Genomic DNA, 17,085 nt, shown 5'->3' with positions numbered 1-17,085 from the left:
GTTTTTTCCTTTTCAGATAGTGATTCTAGCTAGAAGAAGATAAAGAAGTTTAACAGAAGCCTTAACTCATCTGAACTTAAAATTCACACGTCATGTTGCTGCTGTTTGCTTCCTGCCTCAACTGCTATGTGCATGGTGCCTTCCTGTTTTGTGGAGAAAGCTGCTTAATATTCATAGTCAAATACAAAGCTGTATCTTTCCGGATGTGGGAGGATGGTCACTTTAGAGCTACCTGGAAGAAGAACCAGTGGTTCATAGCACTAACTTTCAGAAAGATTGTGTTTGATGTAGGAGTGCTGTGCACTGGAGAAGTCCCCTCGCTGTAGAACAAAGACTTCATTCCTACCTGGATGCTCAGCACCTGAGAAGTCTGACTTCAGGTAGACGGGTGTGAGGCTGGGCTTTGTGTTTGTTTATGAACATCAGGATTTTAATCACATTTATCTTTTTTGGGGGGGGGGTTGAAAAAAAAAGAATAATAGCTCCTATTGAGAAGGAAGTTTGCGGAATGTGAGAGTGGAAGAACAAATGATGTTTACTGCCATACTGAAAAAGGAAACTTGATGATTTTTTTTGTACAATGTATTTTTGATTGGCTTCTACTTCCGTGTGCTCTGCTGATCCGGCAGATGGATCTCTTTTTTTTTCTTTTTTTTTTTAGATGAACAAATTGTTAATTTTGGGTCACCCTTGAAGTGGTGCATTCAGTGTTTTGTCAGCATGTGGGATAATTGCTTCATCGGAATGTCTTTCCTACAAAAAAGGATCAAGCAATAACGTCAACCAGTTCTCTTTAAAAAGATATATATACATATATACATATATATATAAAAAAAGAATGTAAATACTGTTTTTTTATAACAAAAAAAAAAAAGGAAGACAAGAGGGAGGATGTTCTACTCATATCAGGGTTCCAGTCGATTGTCGAACGTCACTTTCACCGCAGTTTGGATGATCCCACTTCATGTTTTTATCCGTTGATCTGTAAATACCCGTTTCAAGTTCTGTTTTTATGCCGACTGTGTGGGGCGGCCTGAAGCTGAGCTGCGGGCTCAGCTCATTTCCTTGTCCTTCTTTTGCTAAGGCTGAGGTTCCGGCAGCCGCTCCCATGGCCTCAGGCGTAACGCAGCTCTCAGGCTGCCGCTGGGTCTCCGTGTTTTGAACGCAGGTTTGGCTGTCAGGCACGGTGGCCCTTCGGGGCACACCTGATCCTTTCCCCATTAAGTGCTCTTTTCAGCAGCCCGGAGGAGGAGCCGCCTGTTGCTCCGGCCCCGCTGCCGGGCGCCCTTCGCTCCTGCAGACGCAGCCACCAGCACTGAACTTTTTCTCCTTTTCTCCTTCACCATCCCAGCTCGTCAGAAGGCTCCCATTCATGCGGGGCTCCCACAGCAGTGCTGCTGCCTGCCGAGCCCCTCGCTGCCAAACCCGTGTGCCACTGCTCCTCCTGGAGGAGCCGCCCTGCTCGCGGGCACGGCAGCACGCAGGGCCCATCTGCACGTCTGCCCAGCTCCGCTTGCAGTAGCGGCTCCTCGCGCTTCATCAGCACGGCTCTCTAATTAAAACCCTTCCTTGCTGCCGTGCCCCATTGCACACCGTTGCCCCCGTCCCATCTGAAGCCTCTTCCACCTCCCAGCTCGCCACCTGACCTTCCAGCCCCGAGCCGTGGATGTCTGCTCAAACGGGGTCACCCACAGGAGCTGCCCGTAGCCGATTCTCAACAAATTGCACGTTTTCTTCCCTTCTTGTTGGATCGTGGTGGAAAAGGCAGATCTGAGGCCAGCTTTGTGCGCACGGCTGTTGGAATTTTTCAGGCCGCATTCACCAGCTCAGCCCCACTTTAAAAAAGATCTAGAAATCAGGTAAATTCCCCCTGCTTACCAGAACACTTAGGCAGGCTTCATTCAGCAGGCTGACGGCGTTGCGTTAGCGCTCATTGGAGAGCTGGCTGCTCTATGGTCTGACAGATGAAGGCAGAGATTCTTTGCCCACAGCCTTGGCTCTGTGTTTGGGGAACAAATGCGTATGCATTTCCACGTCTGCTTGGACAATGCACTGAAACTTACTGTATTTAGTAGTTCAACCTACTACTGAGAAATGTTTAATGCTTACATGTCTAATTAAAAAGCATCTTTAGAATGATGTTGAATGGGAAAGTGTCTTTTCTGCTCTATTTCTTTATATTGTATAAGAGTTGAATATCCCTACTTCCTTCTCTGCAGGTTCTCACTGTAATAAAAGATCTATGAACATGTTCCTATGTGATAAATGGCAGAACAGACTGTAATACACTTTACGTACACGTTTATTTTCTTCACACGCTTCTGTTGCCACGTGCTGTGTTTGCTGTTCAGGTGAGGTGGGAACGTGCCCTTAAAGCGGTGCGTTCATCAGCTCTGTGTTAATTAGAGACACCTAACGAGTCAGTTGGGCTGTGTTGTGATCCCAGGGCAGGCTCCCATACCCCATCGTGGTCCCATTGGGGGTGAGCCAGTCTCTGCCTTGGGAGGGAACCATGGTGTGCGTCCCGCTCTGCCCCAGCTGAGCACAAGTGTTGGGAAGGAGGAGCAAGTGGTTTCTCTCATGGATTTGACCTCTTTGATCAGGAGCAAGTCAGCAGTGGTCGCTTTTTCTTCATCCTCATGAATTACAGAGAGGAAAAGGTGGGCTTCTAGGGAGGACGTGGCTTTGGGGTCAGGAGCAAGGCTGTAAGATGGGTTTGGGGATCTGCGCGCCTTCGCCCTTGCCTCCATGCCGTGAGCAGCCCCCAGCAGCTTCAGTGCCCTGCACGGTGTTTGCTTGTGCTCTGCCCCAGCCCTGCCCTTTGCTGCTGATGGGAGAGTTTTCCAGAGCTCCTGGCAAGAAGCTCCGTGAACGTGCTGACGCCGATTTCGACGTTAATCTGCGGCACATTTTTAAGGGGCGGCCGGGAGAAATCCCACCGCTGCTCCCATGCAGCGCCGCGCGCCCGCCCTATTGAGGTGAAATCTCACGGATGGAATCAAGCGGACGCGGCTGCTGCATCAGCATCCGAGCAAAGTGCTGCCCTGGGCAGACGCAGCCCATAAATAGCGCCGCCGCAGCAGGGCATCGCCGCGGGACACAGCAAGAGGTGTGCGGCGCAGCCGGGCCGGGGCGAGGAGCGGCGCTGCGGGGTGTCGTTAACCGCAATTAACCAGAACGGCACGCGTGGGGCTTGCTTGGATCCCGCTCCTATTAACCCTGTAGCAGTGGGGAGGGTCAGGTGCCTCACCTGAAGCCGATGCTGCGTTAACGGCCGCGATTTGGGTTTTCCAGGCACGATGACCGAGCAGCAGAGTCCCCCCGAGCAGATGGTGACTGGGGAGGGCGCTGGTGAGCGCGGTGGCAATTATAAGGTATGCGGGGATGGTGGTGACACGCTGCCTGTGCGTGTGGTTGGTCACTGTGGTGTCACCAGCACCCGAGTGCTACGTGGTGAAGCCCCTGGCTGCGCCGGTGCCATCAGAGCCACCAGCAGCAGCTGTGTCCCGGTGTGTTTGTCACCTCCCCGTGATTTTTCCTCTTGGGCTGCAGTGCGTGCAGCTCCAGGAGATGGAGCACTGCTGCGGCTCTCTGCTCGGGCGGTGATGAACTGCTGTTTGTGGGTTTGGGCTGAGGGCTGTGGGTGTCACCTCTATCCTGCGTGCCACCCGGTGACCCAGACCGGGGCTTGCAGCTGGGACCCCCCCAGGGTGAGGATCTGCCTCAGCGCTGCACAGCAGTCTGTGTGAGGCAATGGGGCTTGAGGTGAAAATACCCAAATATGAGCTCTTTCTCAGGGCTGGAGCATGCCTGGGATGTGGTGGGACTGGTGGGAGCCAGCACTGGGCCACAGATCTACCATCAGTGGAGCGCTGTCCCCGGCATGGGGATGTGATGCTAACATCCGTGTGGGTCTGGCGGGCTCCAAGACTGAGTGCTCAGCTCAGCTCTGTGCTGGCACAGGATGCGCAGCCACCCACAGCAGCTGGTGCTGTTTCTGCACCCCCAGATCACCATCTATGAGCTGGAGAACTTCCAGGGCCGCAGGTGTGAGTTGAGCGAGGAGCTCCCCAACGTGGTCGAGAAAGCTCTGGAGAAGGTGGGCTCCATCCAGGTGGAGTCCGGCCCGTAAGTTGGGGGGTGGGACTGGGATACAGCTGCCCTGGGCCATGTCCCCCTGCGGGGAGTGCTGACGTGCTGCCCTGCAGGTGGCTGGGCTTTGAGCGGCAGGCCTTTGCTGGGGAGCAGTTTGTGCTGGAGAAGGGTGACTACCCGCGCTGGGACTCCTGGTCCAACAGCCACAACAGCGACAGCCTCATGTCCCTCCGCCCCCTCCAGATCGTGAGTAGTGGCAGTGGGGGGCACAGAGGGCTGGAGGGGGTCGTGGGGTTATCCCCTAACCCATGTCCCTCTTAGGACAGCCCTGACCACAAGATCCACCTCTTTGAGAATGCTGGCTACACCGGCCGCAAGATGGAGATCGTGGATGACGACGTGCCCAGCCTGTGGGCCCACGGCTTCCAGGATCGGGTGGCCAGCGTCCGGGCCCTGAACGGAACGTAAGGGTGACAGCGGTGGGACGGGGCAGCTCTCCTGTCCTGGGGACAGCAAATTGTCCCCACGGCCCCGCTGAGCGCTGCCTCCATGCGCAGGTGGGTGGGCTATGAGTACCCGGGGTATCGGGGCCGCCAGCACGTCTTTGAGAAGGGCGAGTACCGGCACTGGAACGAGTGGGATGCCAACCAGCCCCTGATGCAGTCGGTGCGCCGCGTGCGGGACCAGCAGTGGCACCAGCGTGGCTGCTTCGAGAACAGCTGAGTGTCGTGCCGGCCCTGCGATGGGCGGTGGTGATGCTACCGCCGGTGCCATCGGTTTGGTGTTCTTTGTGCAAAAACCTCAATAAAGCTCTGAGCTGAGGCTGTGGCGCTGCGTGCTCAGGGTGGGAAGCGGGCGCAGCCGGGGCGCACGGAGCGGGTGCAGTGTTACATAAAGGCTGCGGCCGTCCAAAACCAACAGCCCCGGGGCTGCGGCTCGGGGCGCTTGCCAAGGGTTTGTTCCCTTCTCAAAGCCTGGGCCGTGGGAGCGATGCCCCTGAGCACAGCGGGACCAAGGCTGGAGCACGGCTGGGCATGTGGGCAGCTCACATGCTGTGCAGCACCCAGAGTGGGGCTGACCCACGGCTGGACTGCGCCCCATGTATAACCCCCAGGGCATCGCGCAGCCCTCAGCCTCCTGTGCATCCTTCATCCCTGGGGCTGCCCCTGCACCGCACACTGCAGCACTGTTTCACCTCCAGAGCTGTTGCTTCCCAGGCTGATCTCCCCAACACTTCCCCGCAGCCCCTTTCGTTGCAAATGCATTCTGTGCCATGTGCCATGCTGTGAGCTCAGTGCTGGTGCAGCCACCAGGGATGCCAGGCATGGCATGACCTTGGCTGTGCATGTGGCCCTGGTGCCAACCAGGTGCATGGGGCATCTCCTGCACCCTGTCCTGCTGGTCCCGCTGTGTTGGGATGAGGCTGTCCCGGATGGGGCACGCAGCAGGGCAGAGCCTTGGGGCCAACTGCTGGATCCTGCTGTGAGCCCCAGAATTAGAGAAGGATCCATCCTGGCACTTGTGCCCAAGTGGTGGTACTGTGAGCAGCTGCATGGGGCGTGGAAGTAGGGGTGATGTCTGGGACTGGCAGCAGGGATGAGGGATGGGTCACAGCTACCTGAGCACCCCACGTGTGCGGTTGTCTGTGACATGGGGACATGCTAGTGGGCATGGTGGGGGTGGGTTTGGGTGGGACTGGATAAGGTCTTTACCTACTTTTATGATTCTCTGCTCGGTGCTGCGCCATGTGCCCTCACCCTGGGCTGGGGGGACCCTCGTGGGGGATGGTGACGGCAGCTGGGCACGTGACCACCCTTCACACTGTGTGCCTCTGCCCCTAGCATTGGGGATGGAGAAGGATCCTGCTCTGGATCTGTTGCATCAATGGATCACGCACCAGAGCTGCCGAAAGCCATCCCTGGTGTGAAGCAGTTTCCTGCAGTCCCAGCTCCGTGTGGCCCCATGAGGGTGCTTCCTGAGCCGTATGCTATGCTCTGATTGTGTGCTGCTGTCCTGTGTGCATCAGGGCGAGTGCTGATGGACATATCCGGGCAGAAGAGCCCCAGGGTCCTCCCATGATGCTGGGGCAGGAGGAGCTGCAGGTGGGGGGCGCAGGCCCTGCAGAACGCTCTGGGAGTGCTGCTCTCCTCTGTGCTAATGCTGTGTGCCACATGGGGCGATGGAGGGCTGTGCTGCTGCGAGGGGCCTCAGATCCGTAAGTCACCAAGGAAAACGGCTTGGTCACAGGTGGGATCCTGCCAGCACCGTGCAGGTGCAGAGCTGCAGGATGCGGCCCAGTGGCGATCCAATGGTGTCTTTGTCCCCGTGTGCCGATGGAACCCACGCTGAGTCACTGCTGGGGCCCCAAAAAGGGTTGGGGCTACAGGAGGACCCCCAGCGCTCACCCCGCTTGGCACAGGGCTGGGGATCCCCTGGCTGGGGATGGGTGCCTCAGGTGCTCGCCGCTCCAGCTCTCCAGTTGGCACTGCGCGAGGAAAGTGCTGACGGCAGCGGTTTGTGGGGGGATCAATTCCCTGGCTCCAAAACTCCTGAAGCAGGGCTGCCGGGCCTTTGTTCGCAAGGGCCGCTCTGGGTCTTGGCATGCGTTCGGCTGATGCATGCAAACTCCAAATCTCCTTGCCAACAAACCCAACAAAGCGGGTGAGGCGAATGTGAAAGCTAATGAAATAACTTCGACTTGGGGTTTCGGGAGACAATGGCCCGGCGGGTCAGCTGACCGAGGTTTTCATTGGGGTTTAATCCAGCATTCTCGCTTTGAATCATGCTCTAGCTATTTGGTAAATAGTCTGGGCATAGTTCTGCTGCGAGGCGGTATAAATTCCACCCCTCGGTCCCAGACCTCCACTGGCTCAGGCGGTACTGGTCTCACTGGTAAGGATTCTCTCTTTTTGTCCTCTCCTTTCTGGGTTTGTTTCCACCCTGTCTTGCAGCTTCTCACCCGGAGCCACGGACCGGGCAACCCAGGGGCAGTGCTGCCCGAAGCTGGGCACTAAGTCAGTCATACAATTTTTGACCAGAACCGCCCCACTTTGTGGCTGTTTGGTGCACAGGGCCCATCCCAGCTCCGCGCTGGGACCCTCACCCCATGGGGAACGGGGCTTTGACCCCCGAGCAGCACAGTGGGGACACAGTCAGGATGGGGCTCAGCGTGGTTCAGCACTGGGTGTGGGGTGTGGATGTGGGCATGGAGCGGGGGCCACAAGCACAGTCTGGCAGCCGCTAATGCTGAGCTTCCCCCCGAAGAAGCAGCACGCCCAGCTGAGCATGGCTTCCGAACACCAGATGCCGGCCTCCAAGCAGCAGCCCGCCAGCTCCAAGGTCAGTCTGTGGGGCCAGGACACCCCAAATCCCCTCTGGGCATTCCAACTGCAGCTCCAGTGCTGGGGTGACCATGCGGCTGCTCTGCCCTTTGGGGTCCTCTCTGTGATCAAGGCATTCTAGGGACCCAGGATCAGCTCCCAGTCCCCTGCCATCCCCACAGATGTGATGCACGCTCTCCTGCCACCCCACTGAACCATGAAATCAGTGCTGAGCTGGCGGCTCATGGGGATGCGCCTTGTTGGCTGTGCCGTGAGGGTGGGGGCCCCTATGGTCAGTGCTTATTTTGGGGTCAGCATGGGCCATGCCCTGCTCTCATGGCCTCATTCTCCTGCAGATTGCGATCTTCGAGCAGGAGAACTTCCAGGGCCGCTGCCATGAGCTCAGTGGTGTCTGCCCCAACCTGAAGGATGCCGGCGTGGACAAAGTGGGCTCCATCCTCGTGCACTCCGGACCGTACGTTGGTGGGGGAGGGGGGTCCTGGGAGGGGGGTACCTGTGTTTGCCTTAGATGGAGGCTGCTCCCCCTGCACTGCAGTGCTCGTTGTGTTTCATAGCATGGAGAAGAGGGGGCATGGCGGGGGGCTCATCGCAGCCCCCCCTTGAAGCCCACCCCTCTGCTCCCTTCCAGCTGGGTGGGCTACGAGCAGGCAAGCTGCAAGGGTGAGCAGTTTGTGTTTGAGAAGGGGGAGTACCCCCGCTGGGACTCCTGGACCAACAGCCGGAGAAGCGACAGCATCACCTCCCTGAGACCCATCAAAGTGGTGAGAGCACCCCGACAGCCACTACCCACCCGCCAGACCAAGGTCTGCAGCCCAATGGCTTCCCCCGCCTTCCCCCGCCCTCCCCAGCCCCACAGGCGGAGGGGCAGCCCTCAGGGACCCCCGGGGGTGGTTGGGATGGGGAGTGGTGCCCTGAGAGCGGAGGGCGGCTGCTGGGGGGTGCGGCGGGGGGACCCCTTGCCTCAGTTTCCCCACGGCCCCAAGCTTTGCCCCCTGCCCAGCCCTGGGGCTGGCGGTGCTGATCCCCACCTCCGCTCTCCCCGCTGCAGGACAGCCAGGAGCACAAGATTGTGCTGTATGAAAACCCCAGCTTCACCGGCAAGAAAATTGAGATCATTGACGACGACGTGCCCAGCTTCCATGCGCACGGCTACCAGGAGAAGGTCTCCTCCGTGCGGGTGCAGAGTGGCACGTGAGTAGGGGGTGAGGGGAGTGGACGATGCGCCCACGTGGCACTGCGCCGTGGCCATCCTGTGGCCATTGGTTGTGTTGTGGCCCTCGGGCCATGTTGTGGCCATTGGTTGTGTTATGGCCATTGGGTTGGGTTATGGCCAGTGGTTGTGTTATGGCCATTGGGTTGGGTTATGGCCAGTGGGTCGTGCGGTGGCCATTGAGTCAGGCCTTGTGCTTGCCCGCAGGTGGGTGGGCTATCAGTACCCTGGCTACCGAGGCTACCAGTACCTGTTTGAGAAGGGTGACTACAAAGACAGCTCCGAGTTTGGCGCCCAGCACCCCCAGATCCAGTCGGTGCGGCGCATTCGGGACATGCAGTGGCACCAGCGCGGCGCTTACCACCCCTCCAACTGAAGCCCTTGCACTGCCGGGCACAGGGGGCCGAGCGCTGCCCCCATCTGCCGCTGCCCCCAAGGCCTCACCTCCCATCTCCCTCCGTGTGAGTCACACCGCAACCGAATAAAGCTTGGAGTTGCAAAGTCTCTGGTCTGGGCCCTTCCTTTGCGGGCACCCAGTGCTCACCTCCCTGCATGTGGGCCGTGGGGATGGAGACGCTCACATCACCATGGGGTCTGCAGGGTGCATGGCTATGGGTGGGTGTCCAGCATGCACAGCTGTTTAATAAAGCAGTTATTAAGCACTGTTGATGCTTAATAGCATTTCTTAATAACTGCTTTAACCCGTAATAAGCCTCTAATTTAGCATTAACAAAACTAAATAACGGTTTAATCATTTGCACTCTGAGTTGAGCAAATGCAGCTGCTGAGTGCCGGCTCCACTGCTTGGTTCCCCCCTGCAGCATCACCGTGGCTCAGTGTTGCCCTGGGAGCAAGAGGTGCAGGATACAAGGGTGGGTGGCACCTCTGGGTTGAGTGCATCACTTGTACCCAAAATGGGCACCAATGGGTTCTGCTGGAGGCACAGGCACTGCAGCCACATCCCTGTGCATGGAGATGCTCCGCTGCAGGTTTGGCACCAATGCAGCCAAATGGTGGCACCGGGGGCTGTCAGCCTTACAAGTGGGGCTTTGCACCCCTGTGCCCCACTTCACTACCGGCTCTGGCACAGCTCCACACTGTGCAGCATTAATCATCCACCAAATGCTGCTCGGAAATGTCAGCCCCGCTGTGCATCGTGCTTGGCAGCGCCTCGCTGCGTCGCCTCGGCAGAACCGGCTGCCTGCAGATATCTGTGCCAAGGGAAAAACATCAGAACGATCCCAGCCCTGAGCGTTTCTGCTGGGAGAAATGGGGGGTTTGATGAGCGCGTGGATGCCGCCCATGTGCTGCTGCCACCGCCGCATCCCGGCAGCGGGGTTGGGGCTGTCAGCAGGAAACTGCAGCATCCGGGGGGAGGGAGAAACGGCACAGTGAGAATGGGGTGAGGAGACACAGGGGGTCTCAAGGGAAGGAAACAACAGCAGGAGGGGAAAATGTGAGTGGGTTGGAGGAGGCACCTCCGTGACCTGACCTGCTGGGGGATTTCCCTTTCACTGCGCTCAGATGGGGCCGGAGGTGACTCAGATGTGGCTGAGGTTGGGTTTTCCACTGTCCTCTGCTCTCATGCCCCCCAGGGTGTAAATAGCACTGTTACACACATCTCAGTGCCGCATGCTGGACCACAGCGCGCTGTGAGAGCTGCTTTTCTCTGGCCCTGGCAGGACGGAGAATACCAATGGGTCCAGCAACACGAGGACCTGTCTCCCCCAGAGGTTGTCCCTGGGGCTTTGTGGCCTGAAGAGATGCAGCACCACAGCGCAGGCAGGAGCAGGATTGGCCCTGGCTGAGCGCTTTCTCCATGGAGGTGGGCTGCACCCCGCCTGCTGCAGGGCCCATGTGGGAGGAGATGTGATTTCCTGGCTGAGTGCAACACGCTGAGCAAGTGCTTCTGTTATTTTGCACTTGCTCCTGTTCTGACTCACCATTGCTCATCAGTAACCCTGGCCCCATCACCTGCGACTGCCAAGGGAAGGTGCATCCCAGTGCATCTCACTATATCCCATCGCATTCCATTGCATTCCATCTCATTGCATTCCATCCCATCCCATCCCACCCCATCCCATCCCATCCCACCCCACCCCACCCCACCCCATCCCATCCCATCCCACCCCACCCCATCCCATCCCATCCCATCCCACCCCACCCCATCCCATCCCATCCCACCCCACCCCATCCCATCCCATCCCACCCCATCCCATCCCACCCCATCCCATCCCATCCCACCCCACCCCACCCCACCCCATCCCATCCCATCCCATCCCATCCCATCCCATCCCATCCCACCCCATCCCACCCCATCCCACCCCACCCCACCCCACCCCATCCCACCCCATCCCACCCCATCCCATCCCACCCCACCCCACCCCATCCCATCCCATCCCATCCCATCCCATCCCATCCCATCCCATCCCATCCCATCCCATCGCACCCCATCCCACCATCAGTTGATGTGAGCAATAAGTGCTGCTTTTGAAATGTGATGGCTGTTCCTCTTTGCAGCGCCCACCTTTGGCTGCTGCAGGGTTTGCCACCATGGAAACCCCCCCATGGAGCCCAGTGCTCCTCCAGAGCAGTGTTCAAGCACGTGGCTGTGCAGGATGTGCCAGGAAGGACGTGGCACTGCTGCTCACTTTGATTTTTAATTGAATTGTATGGAGAAGCATAAGGTGGCTGCCATCCCACAATGGCCCCAGGTGCCACTGGGGCTGTCCCTGATGGTGTCCCCAAGACATGCTGCTCAGTGGCACTGCTGCTGTGCTGGCGGCCGTGCAGCTCTCCCTGCCTGTGGGTGGTTCTGCTGCCATGCCAATAGACTGCAGCTAAAGCTGTTCTCTGGGCTGTCAAACTCAGCTTTGTTTTTCCTCACCAGGTGAACAGCGGGGCAATGGCAGAGCCTGCACCCACCGTCCCTTGGGTGGCCACATCTGCGTCCTGCTGCTGCTCCATGCAGTGCTCAGCACGATTTGCTTCCTTTGTGCCCTTTAATTCCCAACACCAGTGCAAATGGGGAGAAAAAGGAAGACGGGAGAGCTTCACAGCTTCCTGGGCTTCCTCGGGCAAATGAACCTCCCTCCCATCCAGCTAAAATGCTAATTAAGAAACGTCACATCTTCCAAGGCCAGAAATGGAAACAGCCACATGGAGACATAATGGGATTAACATGTATCAGGGGATTAGAGCAGCGGTGGGGATTTGGTGGCTCCTGCCCCGTGCCCTGCAGCAGTGTTTTTCTCAAAGCTCCCTTACAAGACAGTCAGCACAGAAACAAATGGTGAATAACACCAAGGGCTGAAGGCGCACAGCAGCACGGACACACAGCTGGGTATGGTTACATGGTGAGCACAGGTGCCTGGAACGGTCCCAGTTGGCACCGGGAGGTGGGAACACTGAGCTCAAATTCAGAAGGCTGCATGGGGTTGGGGCTGTGCCTGGGCTCCTCGCTGGGAAAGCACTGCTTGCTCTTTGTCCCAAACCCAGGAGCAGCCCTGCAGCTCCCTGGGCCGAGTTCTTCTTCTCCAATAGCTTCACTTAAGGCATCTGTAAGCAGACAGCATCACTGCTGCCCAGGGACCGCAGCACAGTGCCAGCACCACTGCTTGAGTGCAGCATGCAGCAGCTGGAGGTGGGTAACTGCAGTGGGAGCCGCCGCTGTCATTATGCAACGTGGGGCTGTAAAAGCCGCGGCGGGGTCTCGCTTTCAATGTCAACACGAAAGGCAAAGAAACTCTTTTCAGTGATGTCAACTCCTGGGCAGTGGAATTGGCAATTAGGGAACATCTGTTCCCCATAGGCCGAGCGGGCTGCGAGCCGCCGCATGGCAACGTAATGGGATTAAAATGTATCACCGGATTATGGCGGTGCTGCAGAGATCAGCTGCTGGGAGAGTTCTTAGGAAATCAGGGGAGAAACGAACAGCATTTCCCCCTGTTTCTCTACATTCCTCTTCAGGATTGTCCTTTCTTCATTTGTCACTGACGTAAGGCACAAGAGCTGCTCCAAATGGGGACGCACCGTGTGGTCCCATTGGTGCCGCATTGGGCTCTGAGTGATGTCTGTGCTATGGGGCCACGGGCTGTGCTGGGGCTCCTGGCTGTGCTGAGTGCCGTGGGCTCACTGGGCACACTGTGTGCCATGGGTGCCTTGGGTGCCATGGGTGCCTTGGGCTCCCATGCTTGAGCCATAAGCTCACTGGGTGCCCAGGGTGCCATGGGTGCACGGGGTGCCGTGGGCTCACTGGGTGCCATGGGCACACTGGGTGCACTGACTGCACACTTGCAGCAGGACCACAGAAGGGAAGGGAAGGACGGCTGCATCACATGAGGGGGAGCGTCCGCCTTGGCTCCCTTTGAGATTTCCGGATGATAAGCAATTAAGAGAGAGAGATTTACAGAAGATTAAGTCCGAAGGCAAAGATCATTATCTGCTGAGGCACAGGGCCGTGCTGCAGGGCAAGCAGGGAGCTCTGCGTCCTGCCGTGTGTGGTTTACAGGCATGCAGCCCTTCCCTGCTCTACTCAAGCAGAAAGGAGCACACTGCTTTTAGTGTTTAATTGCAATCATTTCCAGTTCTCATTCGCTCTGAATGCGGTGCGTGGCGATGCCAGCTCATTTGGAGGGTAACCCAAAGAGCCCCGCAGCAAAGATGCTCTCAGCAGTGCCAGAGCTTGGGAGATGAGAGGTGCTACATCTGTGCTCCCAGCATCAATCCCAACCCTGTGGGCATGGTGACCGCTCTGGAACGGCGCTTCCTCAGCTGTGAAATGAAGATAACCCACTGGTGTGCTTTACAAGGGCGCCAAGAGGGCAGGAGAACAGTTTGGCAGATGGCGACGTTCCTGCAAAGCCTGTGCTGGGCTCGGTGCATCCTGCAGCCATCAGCACTGGTGGGGTTTGCTGTGAGGTGGGGAGGTGTTGGGGTTTGCATCACCCACGCCAGGCGCTCTCTGGGAATGAAGGCTCTGAGCTGCTCTGCTCCAGTGCCACCGATGCTGAGCGGTTATTGCTGCCATCTCTTCCCAGACAGGAGAAGGCAGGAATCAGGGTTGCTGAGCACACATTTCTGCCCAAATTACCTCATTTATTCAGAGCATCAGATGCCGCAGTCTTTCATGGCTCCTTGCAAGGCTGGGATCTGGTGGGATGCGGGGCTATTAATAGGAACCAATCTTTCCCCTTCTCCTCCAGGCTACAGACAGAAGGATTCAGACAAGGGCCCCTTTGATGTGGGGGAAGCACAAACAGCGCTGTTCGGGTCCCTCTGCTGCACCAGTGCTTCCCTGGGGTTTGCCCACAGAGGGCTCAGAGCCACAGCACCTGGATGGGCACCTCGGAGCACAGCTCCCGACTTTAGCTGAAACAAAGCAAAGCAGCCCAGGAGGGAAAGCAGCAGTGTGACAGCAGCATGGTGGGGCTCTGAGCTCCAGTGCTGGAGCGAGCCTCCTTTGTCCCCCAGTTGTGGGGTGTGATGGTGGGGCAAAGTGGGGGTATTCCCTCCCAGCTGGACAGGGGATGGGGACAGGGGGTGGTGGCGATGCCATGGACTTGGCTCCCGCCGCTGTTTGCCTTGCTGCTAATGTCGGCATCGTGGCTGGACCGGGGACCAGGTGTGGGATATTGAATTTGGGTGAATGATCAGCCAAGGCAGCCAGTGCCAAGTTCTGTGCAAACAGACAGCGAGCATGAAGAGTCCGGAAAGAGGACTGAGCGGGGAGCGCTTCACGTGGCATTCCCATTATTTCCATGGGGCTTTCTGCAAAGGTTTTCCAGTGTGCTGGCTGGGAGCAGGTGGGCTCTCTGTGACCTCCAAGATCAACAAACCCAACCCATGCCCACTGACCACATCCCTCAGTGCCACATCCCCAGATTCCTCAAGCCCTTCCAGGGACGGTAACCCCACCACCTCCCTGGGCATCATATCTCAGTGCTTGTCCAGCATCTGGGAGAAGAAATTTTTCTTAGAGGCCAACCAGTCCAACACAGAAGGGCCCAACTGGCAGAATGAGGCGGGTGGTGGGATCCTGTTTGCTGTGTGCTGGCAGAGGGGCGCAGCCCGGAGCTCAGCCCCATTGCCCATGGAGCACAGAGCTGCCCCGCAATGCGCTCCGATGCTCGGGGCTGTCACGGCGGCTCGCAGCAACGCCGTGCGCCTTCCTCGGCTCTAATCAGATCATTAGCTTTCAGAAAGCTGTAGGAAGGAGGAGTGGCGGCACTTGAAAAGAGCTCAAAACAAGCTGAGTTGGAACCTTCAGACTTGTCATTGACTTTGCCTTTCATTCAGCCAATTATTTGTGACATATTTGAAGAAATTCAGGAGAGAGAGGAGCGAAAATCTGCATATACGCCGGCTGCCACGCAGACAGGGCTGAGCGCGGCGCGGGGCTGCACGTGGGGATGGGGACGGGGACGGGGACGGAGCCGCAGGGTTCACAGAAGCGTGGAATCCAAATGAGGGTTGGAAGAGCCCACTAAGATCACGGGCGCAGCCCAGCAGCGCGTCGGCTCGCCCCCCCCTCCCATCCCCTCTCCCGCTCCGTTCGATCCAGGTCCGCGTTTTCGCCGCAGCCCCTCGCACCGCAGCCCCATGGCCGCCGCCGGCAGCCCGGGGCCGAGCGCCCGCGGGAGGCGGCGCGGGGCGGGGGGCGCTGCGGGGCGGCCCGGCTGAGGCGGCTGCGCCGCGGGGGGGTTTCCCGCCCGCCCGGCGCGGCGGCCGCGGGCTGAGGGCCGGCGGAGAGCCCCGGGAGCGGAGATAGAAGGGGGGGGGGGGAGAACGAGACGGAGGGAGGGAGGGCGGGGAGCGGCCCCGCCGCGCCGCACGCACGCAGCCGCCGCGCGGCACCGAGGCACGCGGGAGGCGCTCGGCCGAGCCCCGCCGCCGCCCCGTCCGTTCCGCCGTTCCCCGCCTCGGGGGCTGCTGCCCCCGGCCGAGCCTCCATCTGCAGCCCGGCGGCGGGAGCGGGAACATGGCGGACCTGGAGGCGGTGCTGGCCGATGTCAGCTACCTGATGGCGATGGAGAAGAGCAAGAGCACGCCGGCGGCCCGGGCCAGCAAGAAGATCACGCTGCCCGAGCCCAGGTACCGCCGGCTAACGGTCCGCAGCGGAGGGCACCGAGGGCGGTGGCGGTGGGGGGGTGGGCAGCGCAGCCCGGCTCCTTCGGGGCGGCCGGGGGGGGTTGGTGGGAGCGGGGATGAGGGATCCCGAGAGCAGCGCCGTGACCCGGAGCTCCCGGCGGAGCGGTGGTCTGAGCGCGGCCGGCCGATGGATGGAGCCCGGCAAGGCGCCGTGCCGGCTAGCGGGACGAGCCGGCGGGACGGCAAACCCCGCATAGTGCGTGCCGCAGGAGGGGCGGGCGGCCGTCGGCCCGGCGCTGCCCTTGCAGCCCTCGCCCTGCGCTCCCGCGAGCTCAGCCGGAGATGAGCGCTTCGCTTCAGCTCGCCCCGTTGCCGCGCCGGGCGGCGGTTGTCGCTCTCTGGGCTGCGCGCCGTGCCAGCCGCCCGCCGTGCCCAGGGCACGAGCCGCCCGCGGGCTGCAGCCCCAGCAGGTGCGCCAGCGCCGTGCCGCGCTCCGTGCCCGTTTGCGTGGCGCGGGGTTCAGGGCGCCGTGCGGGGCTGTGAGCGGCGGGGAGGTGATGCGGCCGAAGCGCCGCACGGGCAGGGCTGACTGTGCAGGGACGCGTCTGCAAACCGCGCTGATGATCGAAGGAGATACTGGCAGCTCCGGTGCTCGGAGGAAGGTGGGAAGCGGTTTGCAGCCGTTGCTGGCACGGGAAGCGGCGGCTTGCCTGGGGCCAGGGGGCCTGGCAATGGGCGCAGCTTGGCCCAGAGCAGGGATTTCCTCACGCAGGAGGAAGCAGCGACTGTTGCTCTGGTGTCAGATGTCTTCGTACTGGTTTCTGGTCGTTTTTTTGATGGTGTATTTTTTTTTCCTCCCCCCCCCTCAACCTCCTTCGTTAGAATGGCCACGATGCGTTGGGCATACTTAAATACTGTGTGCTACTGGCAGATGGATCCGTGTACAATTATATAATACAAATCAACTGCTTGCATGCAGGTTGGTATAGTAACAGCAAAAACCCACCGCTGTGCACAGAAAGTCCGTGTTCCTCTCTGGGTCTGCAGTTGAGCCCTTTCCCCAAGGAGATTTTGGCTTTCTCTGTGTGCAGAGCCGGGCCCTGCAGCACCACAGCCATGCTGCATAGCCAGGAGCAGGCGATGGCAGGGATGTGCTGCAGCTCCAGCACCGTCTGCTCCAAGAATGCTGCAAAGATCTCCTTGCTCTCTGCAGGTCGTGCTCTTGCTGGAGCCCGATGCACCTGTTGGCACCATTTTGTGTCTCTGGGTTAAGTGATGCAAAGCAAAAGGGATGGGTTTGCTGCAATGCCTGTTTGCGAGGCAAGAGCTGTAGGGCAGAGCAGATTCCAA

The 17,085-nt window shown here is 59.1% G+C and overlaps 4 protein-coding genes across 12 annotated transcripts in view; all 4 read left to right on the top strand.

The window, feature by feature from the left end:
• The window catches only part of KIAA1671 (KIAA1671 ortholog), a 47,052-nt gene extending 44,906 nt beyond the window's left edge, over positions 1-2,146 (top strand). For all 7 annotated transcript variants that reach the window (XM_052691033.1, XM_052691034.1, XM_052691035.1 and 4 more), the window contains one exon: positions 17-2,146. The gene's annotated coding sequence lies outside the window, so the exon portion shown is untranslated. The remainder of the gene's footprint in view (positions 1-16) is intronic.
• Positions 2,147-2,267: 121 nt separating this feature from the next.
• On the top strand, positions 2,268-4,917 carry CRYBB3 (crystallin beta B3). The gene is made up of 6 exons (XM_052691041.1): positions 2,268-2,609; positions 3,295-3,374; positions 4,010-4,128; positions 4,209-4,341; positions 4,417-4,559; positions 4,653-4,917. Exons 2-6 carry the CDS (start codon positions 3,300-3,302, stop codon positions 4,816-4,818), a joined length of 636 nt encoding a protein of 211 aa, XP_052547001.1. The 5' UTR covers positions 2,268-2,609; positions 3,295-3,299; the 3' UTR covers positions 4,819-4,917.
• Positions 4,918-6,914: 1,997 nt separating this feature from the next.
• On the top strand, positions 6,915-9,127 carry CRYBB2 (crystallin beta B2). Its single transcript, XM_052691104.1, has 6 exons — positions 6,915-6,987; positions 7,360-7,434; positions 7,772-7,890; positions 8,065-8,197; positions 8,485-8,627; positions 8,854-9,127. Exons 2-6 carry the CDS (start codon positions 7,381-7,383, stop codon positions 9,020-9,022), a joined length of 618 nt encoding a protein of 205 aa, XP_052547064.1. The 5' UTR covers positions 6,915-6,987; positions 7,360-7,380; the 3' UTR covers positions 9,023-9,127.
• Positions 9,128-15,504: 6,377 nt separating this feature from the next.
• GRK3 (G protein-coupled receptor kinase 3) overlaps positions 15,505-17,085 on the top strand; it is a 44,418-nt gene continuing 42,837 nt past the window's right edge. For 2 of the 3 annotated variants that reach the window (XR_008208644.1, XM_052691042.1), the window contains exon 1: positions 15,505-15,738. Coding sequence is in view for 2 of the 3 variants with exons in the window: in XM_052691042.1 (XP_052547002.1) it covers positions 15,626-15,738 (113 nt within the window). In the remaining variant the exon portion in view is untranslated. The remainder of the gene's footprint in view (positions 15,739-17,085) is intronic. The other variant, XM_052691043.1, reaches the window with a different exon arrangement.

The sequence above is a fragment of the Tympanuchus pallidicinctus genome, unplaced genomic scaffold (genome assembly GCF_026119805.1).
Source record: "Tympanuchus pallidicinctus isolate F22 unplaced genomic scaffold, pur_lepc_1.0 scaffold28, whole genome shotgun sequence".
Lineage (NCBI taxonomy): Eukaryota > Metazoa > Chordata > Aves > Galliformes > Phasianidae > Tympanuchus > Tympanuchus pallidicinctus.
The sequence above is the reverse complement of the archived record's forward strand: the minus strand, read 5'-3'. Positions and strand labels throughout refer to the sequence as shown.